We start from the raw sequence: 17947 nt of genomic DNA, 5'->3' as shown, positions 1-17947 counted from the left end.
TTTGTTTTCAATTTATGCACAGCACTTGCTCTGAAATTTGGGGACTGAGTACACCAAATACGATAGATCAGTGGGATACAACAGGCCTTTACAGCTTCTCTGAACAAACCAGGTGAATATGCTGCCCTCTGTCTCATCATAGAGCTCTTGTGGGAGGGATTGGCTTTGGAGGGTCTGTAGAGGGATGCTTTTGCTGTAAATTATACTAAAATGCTTCCTAGTCATCCATATAGTACAGCAGTTTAAAACAATTGCTTGCCCCTATTTAAAAAAAAAAAAAAAATAATTCTCAGCTGATGTTTTGACCAATGAAAATGCTAATTCTGGTATCTCCTCCTTCCACACCAGTGTCATTGAAAGAATGGGAGGACTTGGAAAATGCAAGCAGTAATGAGTCTTGGTATTTGTAACAATCAGGTTAGGACACTTAACTCCTTAGGCCTAATCTTGCAAAGTGTTCAAATTGCTTTGTATGCCATAGATTTTCAGCTAAAATGCTAATTGATCAGATATGTGCAATTTATAGAAATTGTTGAAAATATTTAAATAGGACTTATTTTTTCATGTCACCTTTACTTTGTTTGTTGAGGTTCGTCTCTCCCATCCCATAACAATCATATACATCTGCATTTGTGTAAGCTTATGCAGTCTGTCTTTAAAACTAGCAAAACACTTTCAACTGGTAGCAAGGTCCATAAATACTCAAATAGATAATTAAACAGCACATTTTTACACAATGTGTTTTGATGCTTTTTTGCATTACTGTTATACTGCCACGTGGATCACCTGAGCAGCTGACTGCTTTAAGTTTATTTGCAGTCCTCTGGGAATTACTGTGCTTAAAGCATCCATGCTCCAATATAGTCCTGAGGGGTAGAAATTGAGGGAGTATTAATGATGTGCAATGTTACAAATGTCTTGTACATGTCAAATGCGTATGAAGTATTCATCTTGTGTTCTTAGAGGTGTAATGGCTTTTTAAAAAAACCCAAATTCATTGGCACGAACTTATTTTAGAGCTTCTCAAGTTACTTTAAAAGTGCTACCTTTTCCTCCCATGTGAAGTTCTCCAGCAACAGCAATTCAAATATTGTAATCCTTTCGTTTTTGAGAGGGTGATGAAAGCATTCTTACCCCCTCTCCCTCACCTCACCCTTTTGATTATGATTTTTTTAAGACACAGCCTTAAATATTTTTGAATATCTTCCCCATATAGGTCTCTTGATGGCCGTCTACAGGTATCTCATCGCAAAGGATTACCACACGTTATTTACTGCCGCTTGTGGCGCTGGCCAGATCTTCACAGTCACCATGAACTTAAGGCAATTGAAAACTGTGAATATGCTTTTAATCTTAAAAAGGATGAAGTATGTGTAAATCCTTACCACTACCAGAGAGTGGAGACACCAGGTAGGAAGACTGCTGTTAAACATTTTAAAGAAGCAGTACAATATTTACTCAGAAAACCCTTCATAGACTTGTTCGAGTCTGTTAGTAATATTTAGGGTGCAGAAGTGAGCAGAAAAAGGTTGTCCATCACTGTCTTGCCAAAATGGCAAGATTTGGATGAAAAAATAGCATGAATATTGCAAACACAAATAATTTGACTATTAGGCAACTTTTCGGTGGTGGTAATCTAGTAAAACTTCTAAAATGTATATTTTATTTGTGTTGAACACAAGTATTGGACATTTTCAGCGTAGTTGACCGTCTCAAACTGGTAATCCTTAGTTTAGCATGAAAATGTCTACAGTTAGTGTAGTGAAATCTGTCTGCCTTTTGACTATTGAAAACATAAATCATGATGTTTAACATTGGCTGAAATGGAGCAGTCTTATTAAACAGGCTTTTTACAAATCTGATACTTCTGATAACTGATTTAGAACTACTCTGTAATTGCCTGAGTTTCAAAACAGCTCAGCATATCTGAAGATCTGGTTTTCGAAGCACATAGAGAGGTAAAATGGATATTTATGGGACCTCACTAATGTTTTATATTCTACTTCCCCAGTTTTGCCTCCTGTGCTAGTGCCACGACATACTGAGATTCTAACAGAACTTCCACCTCTTGATGACTATACTCATTCCATTCCTGAAAACACTAGCTTTCCAGTTGGAATTGAACCACAGAGCAATTATATACCAGGTATCTTTCTTTTTTAAAAGATACTTACTGTTTATATAGGTGGTTAATATCCATGTAGTAAATCAAAGATGGAAATTAATTTAAATCTCAGATTACTAGAAAGGCAAACTCAGAATATGCTTTCTAAACTACAAAGTGAGGATTTTTTTAGCTATAGTAATTCTAGTGGAAATATTTATAAATGTTTTTGTACAAAACAATTCTGTATGCTTTTACTAAACTAATAAACCAGCTTTGTTTGTTAACACAAATATGACACAGTGTACGTCTTTACTTTTATTGGGCAGCATGTCTATGATTTGAGATGCTGTTGAGGACAGTGGTCTAACTTGATAGTGATTTCGAAAATGGGTGGGGTGAATAGTGAAATGGCAAAGGTTTACAGATACAAAATTACTCAAGATAGTTAGGTCCAAAGCTGCCAAGAGTTATAAAGGGATCTGACGCTACTGGGTGATGAAAAGCAGATGAAATTCATTGTTGGTAAGTGTGAAGTAATGCACGTTGGAAAACATAATCCCAACTATACATACAAGATGATGGGTTCTAAATTAGCTATTACCACTCAAGAAAGAGATTGTGGCGTCATTGTGGATAATTCTGTGAAAACACTTACTGCGTGAGAAACAGCCACATCTGGAATACTGATATTGCCCATCTCAAAAGAAATATATTAGAATTAGAAAAGGTATAGAGAAGGGAAACACAAATGATTAGGTTATAAAACACTTCCATACAAGGAGAGTTTAAAAATGCTGGGAGTGTTCACCTTAGAAAAGAGACAACTAATGGGGAGATATGATAGAAGTCAGTAAAATCACGAACGGTGTGGAGAAAGTGAATAGGGAAGTGTGTTATGTGAAGGGGTAAATAACAAGAACTAGGTTTCCCCTGATTGAAATTAATAGGCAGCAGGTTTAAGGCAAACATAAGGAGGAAGTACTTCACACAACACACAGTCAACCTATGAAACTCATTTGCCAGGGGATGTTGTGAAGGCAAAGGGTATAACTGGGTTTAAAAAAAAAAAAATTGGGTAAGTTCATGAAGGAGAAAGGTCCATCAATGGCTATTAGCCACGGTGGTCAGAGATGTAACCCCAAGCTCTGCATGTTCCTAAACCTCTGACTGCCAAATGCTTGGGCTATGTGGCCTGTCATGACTGCATGTATGTTTAAAATTACTGCACATGCAGAGACTTCAGTTTTCAAACTGTCTAATCCAAACCAATTTAGTCATCCTTAAATGTGGGTCTTCAATACCAAACTTCAGCTTTCTATTCTGGGCCACTTTGATAATAGGTAGGGAGATCTGTGTTGTCAGGCTAAGACCAGGTATAGAAAATTTGAATGACAAAAGTTGATGGTTAGCAACTGAAAAAGGAGGGATGGGTTAGACTAGAAACGGTTATTGACCTTAACCCTCCCTGTTGGCTCAACAGTAAAGAATGAGTCAGTGGTGAGAAGAGTCCACTTTCACAGTGGATTATGTAAAAAATGTTCTCTTAAAACGAGCATTAGAGCTCAACTACCGCCAACAAGTACTTCTCTAGACCATTCTTTTCACTACTAATATTCAGAGTAACCTTAATATAAATGTGGCTAGTAATCTGATGTAATGAGTTCAGTTCAGAAAATAGTTACCTTGGCTGTGTTGTTCTGGGCAAGCAGAAGGTTCATTTCTAGTAGCTAAAGCCATGAGCCCATAGAATACTTGTGAAAGATTTCCACAATACATGCTAGCTTTTTATGATTTCATTGTGAACTTGATTGGTATTTGTCAAACAATTTAATTTCCTCTGTCCGACTCTTGCAGTCTTGTTCCATTTCTTTGATCCCCAAGTGGAATCTTGAATTAGTGCATGACTTTAAAATCTTTCGCAGTATCTAGGAAAAAGCCCTCAACTTTGAATCTCTACTTTTAGAATATTCATTTAATTACAATATTAACCATCTCTGATTTATTATCATGGTAATATATTTTAATAGCAGTCAGATACTCTCCAGTCACTTAAAGTTCATTGAAGATATTTGTCTTTTCTTTAGTTTGTAAATCTTAAAAGGGAAAGGTGCCTTGACAGCAAAAGGTTTGCCTGGTTCAGAGATTCTATAAAAAATTACTGCCTGAAGTGCAGTGGTTTCATACACTTTTTGGGGGACAGAGGAAGCCAACCATAGTCTCTTGTGTTGTCATTCTGAAATTAAACCTTACTTTTTGGATCAAAAGCCCTCTTAAATTTATTATGCAATTTAGTAAAAATTTAACAGATTGAAATATTTTTTCAAAAGCTATGGAAGGTGATAAGCCGAAGAACCTTTGTGGTGCTTTGAAAATAAGTCAATTGCCTAGAATCCTAAAAGTGAACTGGCATGGATCAGATCATTGTCGATTGGAAGGTGTAACTAGTGTGTGGCATAAGCTTTTCTTGGATGTTGATGAAGGGAATGGGTGGAGCTATGGACTGTTGTAGAGAGGATTGGCTTTCTGTAATGTAGAAAATTCTAAAATGTGGGGAGGGTTACTGATGATATGGCCCTCTTATGTGAAGGTGGCTAGTTCATGGATTTTTTTCAGAATTAAATTCACCTGAGGGCTTCTCACTTAAAAATTCTAGTAAATGTGAAAGCTGCTGATCAATATTGCAAAATTCTGCAGCTGGCTGAAATGTAAACATGTTATAGCATGCTACAGACAAGAATTGCATATAAAGTTATATTTATGTACTGAACACTTGACCGGTGTAAAAAAAATGATAGATTAACAAGATTACACAAATTTCACATAGATAAGGCACAGATTGGGGCTAGAGGGTATTGCAGATGCTGTTGTGACAAATAACACCCACAATGTGAAGTCCTAACTCACTGCTCAGATAATGTATGGCGCAGACTGTCTAGGATGAAAATCCAAAAAGCTTAATCTTGTAAGTATTCAGTGAGCTAACATATGTAGTATTGATACAATTTTTTTGCTTTTGGCAGAAACGCCGCCACCAGGATATATCAGTGAAGATGGAGAAACAAGTGACCAGCAGTTGAACCAAAGCATGGATACAGGTAAAACATATTAATCTCTTCATTATGTGTTCATAGCTGGGTTTTCTAGGTGTGATCATCTAACACAGTGGGATTACTTCTTTCAACCACTGTTGTAATTATTGAGGCGTGACAGGCCCACTTTTAATGGTAAGCCTAACTGGAAAGTGGGTAGAGGTTCGTGATGTGCTATAATGACCCGTTATATAAAATTGTTTTAAAAAAATGCAAAGGGATGGGGGGAAACTGAATTAATTAGAAAAGAAAGTGTACTGATACCACTCAAGGACTATCAAGATTATGACTGATAAACAAGAGTAGTAGCGGACCAGAAAGCAATGGGCCAAAATTGGTACTTCAAAAATTAGGCCTACCTAGGCAAAATAATGAAAGGATAAACTATCTTGCCCATCACTTTTTTGGGGCCCTTAAAAAGAGGCTTGAGGAGAAAAAGGACTTTTACATCACCATGGCAGCAGCAAAAAAAATTGTTGCTGTGACACCAGACCTTAATACTCCAATGGGGGACACTTGATTATCATCACTTCATCAGTAAGGACCTCAGCTTGATATGAGATCCTGCTGTCTTGCCTCCCTCGAGTGTCCCTTGTCATCTCCCATTATCTTCTGTCTGTCCTATGTCTTTCTCTCTGCTTTTCACCTGACTGAAATTTACTGTGCTGAATGGCTCCAGCGTGGCAAGATGAGGTGGCCCATCCAGCTCTGCTTGGCCTAAAAAGGCCCAGTGAAGGAGAGGGATCTGACCAGACCAACCAGATGATGTGTGTGGCAAGGGAGGCAAGCTGTGGTCCAGAGCAACAGCTGTCGTGGCCAATCTGCCTGCCAAAAGCATCTGTCTGTGACTGACCGGCTGCCCTATATCCTGAGAAAATGAACTAAAGCTCCATTTTCCCTCAGTCTACCCAGTCCTATCTTCTCCCTATCTTGTGGCTGTCTGTTTTATGGAAATGGACTACCATTTCCAACAGTTGTGCAATTCTGAAAACTAGACCTTTTTTCCCCTACCGAGGATGACTATTTGGCAGCATATGAGACATAACTATGCATCCTTAAAATAAAAAAAAGCTTAGGTTTTGACTGTTTTTTGTTTTGCATCATCACTCAATTTCAGTTTCAATTTTCCTTGCCTTGTTTTAAATCTTTTTCCATTTATGTATGTTAATCAGTACATTGTTAACATTATGAAATCAATTGTATAGTATTTTTGCTGTGGTACAAAGCAGGACTGAGGTCCCGATGAACCAACCACCAGCGTATTTTTAAAACTGTTTTAACTTTGGACAGTTTCAGGATCATGTTAATACATTGGACTCTTTGGGGTCTTCATTCCATCTAAATTAACAAAACACTTTTTCACCAAAAATCATGATAGCATTCCCCTGGCTGTTCTCTTTAGACTTCTGAAATTTCAATACCAAGTTAGTATGAATAATTATATGGAAATTACTTCTTTACAAAAGAACGTAAAACTGTCTTGGGTAGTGTCAGAGTTGAATCATACTGGGGCATACTTGCTGATATCCACACAATCCTGAAAAGAACATCTTGTAGGTAAATTTGTTTTAGCCAAAGAAGTTGACACATCCTGCTTTTATTTCCAGAAGTCTAAGGGGGCTGCTTGATCTGATCTGTTGATGGCTTAGTAAAATGTTATGTCTGTTTCTTCTTCGAATGCTTGCTCACATCCATTCCCAGTTTAGGTGTCTTTGTGCGCCACACACGCACCGGTGCTGGAAAACGTTTCCCCCTAGTGGTACACGTACAAGCTGGTTCTAGCGCCCCCTGCAGCGATGTGCATATGCACTCGTATATAGGCACTGCCAGTGCCTCCTTCCTTTCAGTTCCTTCTTGCCCCAGTGATTGTGCTAGAACGTCTCTTGCCTTCGCAAGTTCTCTCACTAAAACTAGTGGGATTTTTTCTGTTCTTGTGTATATAGCTAATCACTTTTTCAATAGTTAGTCATAGCATTGTAGTTGTGTACCCCATCCAGAACAGTGGCCCCTCCTCCATCTCAGCTAATGTCCTCTTCTTCATCATCCCTAGACAAGACAGTAGCGGGTTCTTCAACAGTGCCACTGGATGACTTGAGGTCCCACCAAGATCTGCTAACAAAAGTCATGTTCAACCTGGGCCTCAAAATAGAGGAACTGGATGAACCTGTTGATGAGCTATTTGTGGTCCTGGCATCGGCAGCTCCCAGTGTGGCCCTCCCTGTGCATGAAGGGGTGTTTGAACTGACTACAGTGCTGTGGCAGACCCTGGCCTCCTTGCCCCCGCCCCCCACATCAAAGAGGGCAGAGAGGAAATACTATGTACTGGCAAAGGGATTTGGATACCTTTACCCTGCCCCTCACCGCAATCGCTGGTGGTCTCCACTGCCAGCGAGAGGTACAGACAGGGTAAAGTGAGTTCGACCCCCAAAAATAAGGAAGCGAAGAGGCTGGACTTATTTGGTCAAAAAATTTATTCTACTGCTAGTCTACAGCTGTGAGTGGCAAACCAACAGGCACTGCGGGGCAGGTATCATTTTAATATCTGGCAGTCACTAGAAAGGTTTACGGACTTGTTTTTCCCCTCCCCCCTTGCCCCAGTCTCCTCCCAAACAAGAGTTTGAAGCCATCTTAGAGGAGGGGAGAACAGTAGCTAGTGCGTCTTTGCAAACTTGCTCCAATGCAGCGAACTCTGTAGCTAGGACCATGGCTTCGGTGGTATCAATGGGACTGGTTTCATGGCTGTAGTCCTCACGCATTCTGTTGGAGTGCCAACAATCGATTCAGGACCTCCACTTTGATGGCATGGCCATCTTTGCTGAACAAACAGATTATAGGCTGCATGGCATGAGGTACTCGGGGGAGACACTGTAGTCCCTTGGTCTGTATACCCTGTCATCAACCAGGAGGCACTTCAAGCCTCAACATCAGCAGTGGTTTGGAGACCATCCCCACAGGGACTCCTATAAGAGAGAATAAAGGATACAAAAGACACCAGAGCCGCTCGTCATCTGCTGCCCCTCAACCGAGCTCCAACTGCCATAACCAAAGCAGGTGTTTCCTTACCTGGATGATTGGTTCATCAAGGGCTGGTCAAGATCTCAAGTCCAGGCCAGCATCACGACTACCTGGAATGCTTGCCAAGCGCTAGGCCTCCTAATAAACAAGAACAAATCAACATTAGTTCCTGTGCGAAGAATAGAGTTTATCAGGGCAATGCTGGACTCTACCAAGACCAGAGCTTTTCTTCCAGAGGAAAGGTTTCTGGACAATGGCAGAATTGATAGCTCGTATTTTGACCCACCCCCTTACTACGGCAAGGGTATGCCTCAGCCTCCTAGGCCACATGGCAGCCTGTACATAAACCTCCCCCTAACTTTGCATGATTAGTGACTGATGCTAGCAGTGCAGGTGACCGAATATATGTACTCAGTAAAAGCAATTGCAAAAGGTGCTCCCATGTTGCTAATCTCATTTGGCCAGTAACATGGGGCACAAATCTAATTGAGGCCAGGTCTACACTAACCTGAGAATTTGGTTGGAGTCGATGGGAGTTACGCAAGCTATGCAGAGTAGTTTGTGTAACTCCTGTCAACTACTTAACTTCCATTGTGCGCGGTGTCTTCACTGCACTGCGCCACTTGAGGGGGTGGTTTCAGTGCGTCGACTTCCGGATCGATTGAGCGGGTCTTTACTGACTGCCTTAATCGATCCAGAAAGATCGATCTGACGGTGGCAGATTTGCTGCTGTCAGTGTGTACATAGCCGCAGACTTGCTCACTATGATCTAGGATGAAATCACAGCCCACTTCTATGGTTTGGATCCTTGCCCCTCCTGCTGAAGACTATTGATGTTGCTTCAGAGCCCATCCCTTGGTTTGTATAACATTGTTGGTGGTTGGCTGGTTTCTAACCTACAAGTTGTATAGGGAGGTTTGCTGAGAAAGTAATGGACCTATGGAAGGCTGTGTCTAGATCTAAAAGTTGTTCTAAACTATCTGGTTTCTGTCTTAGACAATATATAGTCAGCACCGTTACCTGTGCTGACAGTGAGTGCAGACTGTCTTGGCAGTCTGTGTTTAGGGTTGGCAGCCTTTTCATTTAAATTGGAATCTGTCTGTGCTCGTCTAGATAAAGATTGCAGCGTCTCACCAGTACAAGCTCGAGGCCTTAGTTAAAAGGCTACCCTGCTAGAAGTGATCTTTTGTTTTGTGTCTTTTGCCTTTTTCCCTGTGTTCTTCTCCAGTTCATAGCAGGCTATGCAGGAGAGTTCGTGTTTCTTTTCTCACTCTTTCTTCACGCTTCTGTAAAGAATAGTCTTTGAAATGTGAAAGCCCACCTATGTCATTTTCAAAGACATGCCTGCCCTCCAGTGAGAATTTGGATCTCATAGCTTCATGAAACCTCTGTATTGGTCACATCTACCTTCTTTTCTAGCTTCTCTCATTGGAAGTTGAGCAAGAAGCCACTGGTTTCTACAGTCTATAAAAATAGAATATGCATGAGGATATTATATATACATGCTGTGAATGTAATGCAAGTTCCTGCCAAATAATTAAGATTTTAGCATTAAAAGTGTTAATACTAACAAAAATCAAAAGTAGCTGCGTGCGTGCGTGCGTGCGCGCGCACAGTTGGACTGTTAAGTGTATTGATGCTTTAAACTAAGGAAAAGCCACTCCATTTTAATCTGTAAAACTAGTTGCAAGATATCAGAAGTGTTTGTAATTCTTTACAAAGAATATCCTAATATAATCCTAGCAAATGGAGAAGCATGGTCTTCTGTAATGTAAATGAGAATCACTTTTTATCTAAAATATTCTGAATTACCTCTACAGGATCTCCAGCAGAACTATCTCCTAGTACTCTCTCCCCAGTTAATCATAACCTGGGTAAGCTGGAAATACTTCACTTTTAACCATTTCTGAAATTGTGTGCTTTGTATATACATATCAACATAAGTCTTTCTCCTTTTTTATGGGTGCTGATCATTCACAGAAAGGTGGAATCTGTAGCAGAAGGAAGCAGTGTCATGGTTGGTTCTCGTTAATGGTATCTTAGCCAAACCTTAGGTTTAATTGCAAAGACATTAAGTGCAAATAAGAGTGCAGTACTCTTTTTCTTGTAACTGTTGGAGCCTTAGCAAAGAGAAAAGGTAGAATGGCTGAGCGTATGCAAGGAGGGTGGGAGCAGGAATGAAACTTTATTTGTAAGAATAAATGACTTTAAGATGTCAGTCGGTAGCTGTAATGTATCCATCTAGATATAGCTTCCAAATAATCTGGGCTACCCAAAATCTCTCCTCCACTGTGGTAGCTGCCTAGAATTGACCTTTCTCATGATGCTGCTTTGCCCAATAATATCACTTCTGGCCACAAGTGCACAGCTGCTCCCCCCACCTCCTCTTTCCTCATCAGCTCTGTGCTGTGTAGCCATTAAGAAGAATTGCATAGGAACACAGTCTCTTGGCTTGGCCAGGCATGGGGAAGGGCATGTGGCAGGAAAATCAAGAGAAGCTGTATTGGGAAGAGCAACCTCTGAAGGTGAAAATGGGGAAAATAATTCTAGGGGGTGCCTAGGAAGGTACAAGGGAAGAGATTTGTGTGGTGAGGAAGAGTATAGTATGAAGGGGAAAACTAGCAGACTCAAATGGGACAGTGTAGAAAGGCAAGGGTTTCCCCATAAACCGTAGTATTCTTATCAGTGACCCTGTGTTTTGGACATTCAACATAGAATTGTAAATTAATATTCTACTAGATACAATTTTACCTCCGTCATAAGCAGCAGTTGCTCAAACCTACTGAGTAAGCAATGATCGTGTGAGGTTTTTTCTCACAGTGGACAGTTTATCTGTGGAACTCATTGCCACAAGATATCTAGGTTTAGTTTAGCAGGATTCAAAGGCATTGCCCAGTCCTATGGATAACAGGAGTATCCAGTGTGGTTACAGTGCATACATTTAAAAAAAAAAAAGGGGGCTGTGTGTGGAGGAGGGGGGGGGGAAGGATATTAAAAAAACCTCTTGCTTCAGGACATCCCCACCAATAGTTAAAGGTTGGCTTGAGAGGAAACGTGTGTGTGTGTGTGGGGGGGACAGACTATTCCATGACTAGTTCTGTAGCATTTGTTAGTTGCCACTCAGTGACAGGGTACTGGACCGGATAGACAACTGGTCTGATTCATCATAACAATTCTTATGTTCCTATGCAGAATATGGGGTGTGAGGAGGAAACTCCTTCTACATATCTGTGGAAAATGAAAATTTAGTTACTGGTTAACTATAGCTCATGAGGACCAATCAATTTGTATCAAAGATGTTTAAAAATATGAGTTTCATTATCACAAGAATTCTTTCTTTTTTTCAGACTTGCAGCCAGTTACTTATTCAGAGCCTGCATTTTGGTGTTCAATAGCATATTATGAACTAAATCAGAGAGTGGGAGAGACCTTCCATGCATCACAGCCTTCACTGACTGTAGATGGTTTCACAGATCCATCAAATTCAGAAAGATTTTGTCTAGGTTTGCTCTCCAATGTTAACAGAAATGCCACAGTGGAAATGACAAGGCGACACATAGGTATATTCTCAAATCTTGTAACTATTTCTTTAAGGGTAATGGCACTTAACTGAATAGATCTGGATGATTTTTTCCTAAGGTATGAGTGTTATGACTTAAATTGGATCAGCACAGGATTTATTAATATATATATATAATAAAATACTAGTACTACTGAATTGTGTTGTATTTTTGCCAAGCTTTGACAATTCACCACTTCCAGATAAAGCTGAAAGTAGTCTTAATTGCACTAATTTGACATGATTGCAAAACATTTCACAAGAACAATTAGTGAACCGTGCAGCATACCATATTGACAGTGGCCTTCCAATAGAGCTGTTTGGGGGGGAAAATAGATGTGCAAAACTTAAATTTCTATTTTGCTGGATTTCAGTGTGGATATTTTGTGAAATCTTTCATGTTATATCAAAACTTTCAAAAAGCAATTATGGTTTAAAAATCAATTTGTTTTTGAAAACTTTAGAATTTTGAGAACTGCCAACATACAATTTAGCTGCTCAAGCAAAACGATCAATGGGGAAGAAAAATCCCAAAATGAAAATGCAGCTGGGAACCTCTAAAACCAATAAGCAAACATTTTGTCAGAAAATGAAATTACAAGAAAATAACAGGATAATTTTTCATAGTCTGAGTCTCCTTGCTGAATGAGCTATTACATTAGAAACAGTTTGCCATTGGAAATAGTTTTTTGTATGTTGTTCATACCAAAATCACTAATTCAGATCAGGTTTTTTTTCTCCTCGATGGGAGAACTAGTTCATATTTAAGGATGAGCAGGAAGGCAGCAGCCTTTTCTTAAAAGCCACATGAAGTCCTTTCATACCCCTGCCAAAGGAGCAGGAGCACACTGGGGTAGGGGTGGGACAAGAATCTATGCAGTGAGATGAGTGGTGTACGGAGGGTCTCCAGTGCCCTGGGGCCAAGCCTACTTTTTTGCCGCCGCCTACTCCCTCCCTCCCCCCCAAGCCTCTCGCCCCCTGTGCAGGACAGGAGGAGTCCCAGCGCCAGCCCCCAGCTGCCCAAGGGAGGGCGGTCTGTACCTGTGGGGGGAGTGTGAAGCACGGTGGGGGAGGGGGAAAGAAGAGGGGCACAAATGCAGGCTTGTCTCTGCTGCCTTTTCCGCCCCGCACTTACACGCCTCTTCCACCCCACAGCCCGGTACTGGCTCGGATTGGAGGGGGGGGCGACGTCTCCTGGCTGGGGTGGGCCAGCCCTTCACGATGCATGGGGATGCAGGAGCAGAAACGCGAGCAGCTGCCCCTCAGCCTCCTGTGCCCTCCACCCATCATGAAGGGCCAGCCCAGCGCCCTGAACTTACCCGCCCCTCCAGCCCGGAACTGGCTTACATGGGGCTTGGGCGGCCTCACCCCGCCCCCAGCCTGGGGTGGGGGAGACACCGGGTTGGCTCTTCAAGACAGATGGAGGGGTGCGGGGCGCAGGACGCTGAAGGGCAGCTGCTCCCGCTTTCACTCCTGCAGCCCTCCCCATACGTCGTCCATCTGCCACCTACCCCGATCTGAGCTGGCGCTGGGCTGTGGGACTGGAATGAATGGGTGAATGTGTTCCGGGCCAGCCCTTCACGGAGGGCAGAGGGTGCAGGAGGCTCTGGGCCCCTCAGAGCCTCCTGTGCTCCTGCATGTCGTGAAGGGCTGGCTCGGTGCCCCCCAACAGACCGGTGCCTGTCCCCTCCCTCCACCACTCCCCCTCTATATGCTGCTGAGTGTGATGTTGTGTCTTGGTGTCATGGAAGCCCTGGAGGTGTGAGAAGTCTGCAGAAGTAGCAGACTGTCTATGAACCTTGTTCTTTAGCGTATTGTGACATATGCTACCACAATACCACACTAGTATTTATACTAAAATAAACAAGATTTAATAAGGAACTTAATCTACTTGTTTTTAATTGCAAGTACTACTTCAAGTGAAAGAGTGTAAGGAACCAGCATTGCCTTCAAACTTGATTCTGCTTGCTTGATCTTGAAGCACTGTATAGATGGAAGAAAGTCTGTCTGTCTCTTATTCTTGAAAATACTTTTTTTCTTCCCGCTGTCCCCAAAATGTGAGTGAAGAGGAATTCTTCTTAGCCACATCCTGCTCTCACTATAGGTGTCAGCTGGCAGTATGGCTATATGCATAACTGATTCACCGTGTAGTTCTGAGGAAAAAAAATTGGCTTGCAATGAAACAAAGCAGTCTTCAAATGTGTCAGACAGTTCAGATCATATTGTAAGTGAAGCTTCTATGGATCTTGTTTCAGGAAGGGGCGTGCGTCTGTATTACATTGGTGGGGAAGTTTTTGCTGAGTGCCTAAGTGATAGCGCAATCTTTGTTCAGAGCCCCAATTGTAATCAAAGATATGGCTGGCATCCTGCAACAGTGTGCAAAATTCCACCAGGTAAGAGCACAAGTACAAGGCATACTAATCAAGAATCCAGTAAACTTAAATGTATTGTCTTCCTATTAACTTCTAAAAGTGGGCTCTTCACATTGCAAATGCCCTTGTAGATAATCCTGCAAGTACATAGGCTGTAGTTTTCTAAACATTTTTCTCTTCATAGGATGCAACCTGAAGATCTTTAATAACCAGGAATTTGCTGCTCTTCTGGCTCAATCTGTGAATCAGGGTTTTGAAGCAGTGTATCAGCTAACTAGAATGTGTACCATAAGAATGAGTTTTGTTAAAGGATGGGGGGCTGAATACAGGTACGAAACATTAATTTTTACTTCTAAATTTACTGTAATCAATTTTCTCCCCCTCCTCCCATCCCACTAATGTCCCAGTGTGAAAGACATGTGATTAGAGTGCCACCACTATTAAGAATACACTGTCAGCAGATAAAATGAGAATGCAATTACCCTTTCATGGGAGCGTGAGAGTATTCTAAAACCCTTATGCATCAGTATGTTAGTTTGTCTAGCATTGCAGGAAACTAGCTGTTCTGCTAAAAGTATGGTGCTCTAGATATCTAGAGTTTACTTCTCATGTCTGATCTTGATTACTTTGGTGGAACCACTCTCTCCAGGGTCTAGTGGCTTTGACGTTTGTGCCTTTTGTGAGACCTATATAAAGCCATTGTGTCTCTCTGCTGCTCCATATGTAATGTAATGTGCTGCTTAGGATATGATGTTGGATTCAATGATGGTACCCAAGGAATACATTTGGAATGACTTTCAGTAAGTATTATGAAGAAATAAAACAGCTAGAGAACAAACGTTTGGGAGATGGGAAAGAGTTTGGAACTCACTGTGGAAAACTTAACTATGCAGGAATATGATAACTTTGCATGACTTTGTATAGTAAAACTGCTAAGAACAGTTTTACGACTGGAAAAAAAATGTTCCCTTTTATTCATTGTTGAATTTATTCCAGTTGCACTCTCTATTAGGACAAATTAAATCTGTAGAGGAGAGAGTTCTTTATAAAGTACAATATGGGAATTTAGGAGAAGCAGCCATCTGACTTATACTAGCTGAGAAGCTATAAAGGAAAAATGTAGATTACTTTGTCCCTGGGGAGGGAGGTGTGTGGCTGTTTGTTTTTTTAAAAAAAACTTCAAATATCTGTTGTCCACTGAAAGAATAGGGAATTGATAAGTTCATCTATCTCTACAATGTGTAATTATTTTAAAATGGAATTAGTTCAGGCTTGAAGGTGTATATTTTTAATGCTGCATAGGTTCTACTGATGCTTTGTCACAATTTGGGTTTAAAAATGGATATAGCCCAGGTTTCAGATTGGGATCTTTTGGTAAATGAGGAATTTGAGTCCTAGAATAAATTGGAAGTGCTCTGTTAGCAAGAGGTAAACAAGAGGGATTGCTGGCCAAAGTTTAAAGCTAGGGGAGCTGGCTCAAAGAGATTGTGTACACTTAAGCAATATTAAATACATTAAAATAAGTATAGATTGAATTAGATTAAAAATAGTGTTCAAACTACAGAGAGCCAAAACTTGAAGCGCACACAGCTTCATAAAGAGAGAAGGAAGAGAGTGTAGAGTGTTGCAGTGGTAAGGGTATTTTTTTGAAAGTTAGAGTGTGTGGGGTGTTGTGGTTTTTTTTGTTTTGTTTTTGTTTTTTTTCCCAATTTTAGATGGCTAATAAACTTTAAGTCTGTAAGATCTAGTAGAGCCATTGGTAGAATGGCAAAGTAACTATTGGTTACTGAAAAGGAAAAGGTGCTAGTCTAGTTTCTCAAATTATCTGTCAAATATACAGATGCAATCAGCCTTGTGAAACTTCCAAAATTATTTCCCTGGGCGGGTCAAGGTAAGCAAGGCTGAATCAGTTGCCTAAAGGCTGCGTTGCATAAATCCAAAAAAGCAGTTATAGGGCCCTGATTAGAACACATGAACTCATTGTCCAGTTTTAGTATCTTTTTGTTTGAAGAAAGAAGCTGAGGAGATATAGTAAAGGGCTAGAATGATACATAGAACAGAATCTTATATAGTAAAGAGGTGGAGCTTTAGCTTTGGAAGGACAGTTAGATGACTGTAGTGCTTAACTAGCAAAGGTTACTTAAAAATGTGGAGATCTTATATGGCTATTGCACAGATCAAAATTAGAGGGTGAAAGTTCAAATTGTGAAGGAATAAGGCTGAGGAGGCCTGTTATGGAATGTGGAGAATGGGGACTTTGAGATGATGGGGCATAAGAACTTCTGTTCTGTTTTAAAGAAGACTTTGAACTAAACTGCTCATATTTCCTTGAGATGAGATAGGAGGTTTTTATGCCAGGATCATTTTGTTCTGGCATATAGTATCAAGATGGCTAAGTTGTCCAGAACACACTCTGATAGAGGATGAACACTGGCTTATTTCTTGTCTTACAAAATGTAAAATCACAATAAATATCACCGTGGTCCATTGGGATGCTGGTCTCATAATTGTTTTTGCTTTTACATTTCCTCTTATTTGTGCAACTAAAGCTAGAAAAAATAGTTGTAAATTGATGATGGTGGTCCTGGTGACCAAAATAATAGGCATCAGGATTGCCAGGTTAACTGCTGGCTCTGTTGCATTATGCCTCCTCATTTTGAGTGTAAGGTAGCTATAAATACCAGGAAAAATATATAAAACTGGCTTAGCAACAGTGGACCTAATCCTGCAGTCCTAGGTCAGGAAAACTCCCATGGATTTCACAGAGAGTCTGGCCTCCACCCACGCCAAGCCTGATCTCCTGCAGACCTGTGAAGTGAAATAACTGCTTCTCTCAGGTATGGTGTGCAGTACTTCTGTACCACCTTTTTTTCTTCTAAGAAATTACTTGAGAGAACATTTTTTAATAACAGGTCTCTAAAACAGGAATGTTGGAGGTTGAGATGACTACTTTGAAAATTTAATGAAGCCTCAGCTTTTTTACAAAGTGTCTTAAATAAAAAGCTTGCCATGTGGAAAAATCTGGGCGAACTTATACAGTAGAGTAGGGTGACGTAAAATGTTGAAGTTGTTTTGTGTAAGGAAATTACAATACACTACAGAGAAGTTACAGGAAATCAACAGAGATGTTTGGTGTTTCTGTGAGATAACACTTACTCTTTGTAACCACACGCTCAATTATGAAGTGCTAGTTTTTGACACAATCTAGCACAGCTTCCTTAAATTTTTCTCTGCAGAAACTTATCAGCAGATCTGACTTCGTGTGTGCGCGCGCGCGTGGGGCATTACCACTACTTAACTGTATTGGCTGTAAGTGGTTCTGTTCGTTGTGCATAAATGATAAAATAGTTTATCAAGTTCCAATCAACTATCCATGCAACCCTTTGAAGGCAAGGCGGGGCTTACATAAGCCTTTTCCTGTGTGCTTAATGTCACCTGCAGGACTTTTTAATATTAGTGAGTCTGAGAAGTTAAAAACAAAAATCAATTTAACTCAAATGTGGGTACCAGGTTGAGTCTGTAGGGGAGACTGTCTGGTTTAAAAAATCTATATACAAGTAAAGCTGATCTCCTTTTAATGTGACAATTAGAGCAAAAGCTACAATGCCAGTTTAATCTTGGTATGTATGGAGATTACTATGAACCCCTAAATTACAGGTGTATCTTCTACATAATTTGCAAAGAATCTGTCTGCAAGAGGTTTCCTTACTGTAGTGCTTGAGGCTTCTCTTCCCCCCCAAAATCCCACACCTGTATTGGCTTCCAAAGTCTTTTGGTAACTCCTTTTCTCCTCTTCCTTCTCCAG

At 40.7% G+C, this 17947-nt stretch overlaps 1 protein-coding gene across 2 annotated transcripts in view; it reads left to right on the top strand.

The window, feature by feature from the left end:
• SMAD2 (SMAD family member 2) overlaps window positions 1-17947 on the top strand; it is a 68712-nt gene that overhangs the window by 48783 nt on the left and 1982 nt on the right. The window contains exons 3-10 of one of the 2 annotated variants that reach the window (XM_067545387.1): window positions 23-112; window positions 1217-1410; window positions 2012-2146; window positions 5128-5202; window positions 10032-10085; window positions 11559-11771; window positions 14026-14163; window positions 14327-14471. In XM_067545387.1, the coding sequence (XP_067401488.1) occupies window positions 23-112; window positions 1217-1410; window positions 2012-2146; window positions 5128-5202; window positions 10032-10085; window positions 11559-11771; window positions 14026-14163; window positions 14327-14471 (1044 nt within the window). The remainder of the gene's footprint in view (window positions 1-22; window positions 113-1216; window positions 1411-2011; window positions 2147-5127; window positions 5203-10031; window positions 10086-11558; window positions 11772-14025; window positions 14164-14326; window positions 14472-17947) is intronic. The other variant, XM_067545388.1, reaches the window with a different exon arrangement.

Source organism: Emydura macquarii, unplaced genomic scaffold (assembly GCF_026122565.2).
Source record: "Emydura macquarii macquarii isolate MOO-44397 ecotype Brisbane River unplaced genomic scaffold, CSIRO-AGI_Emac_v2 contig_1045, whole genome shotgun sequence".
In the NCBI taxonomy this organism is placed as follows: domain Eukaryota; kingdom Metazoa; phylum Chordata; order Testudines; family Chelidae; genus Emydura; species Emydura macquarii.
Note: the sequence above shows the minus strand (reverse complement) of the source record. Positions and strands in the feature narration are given on the sequence as shown.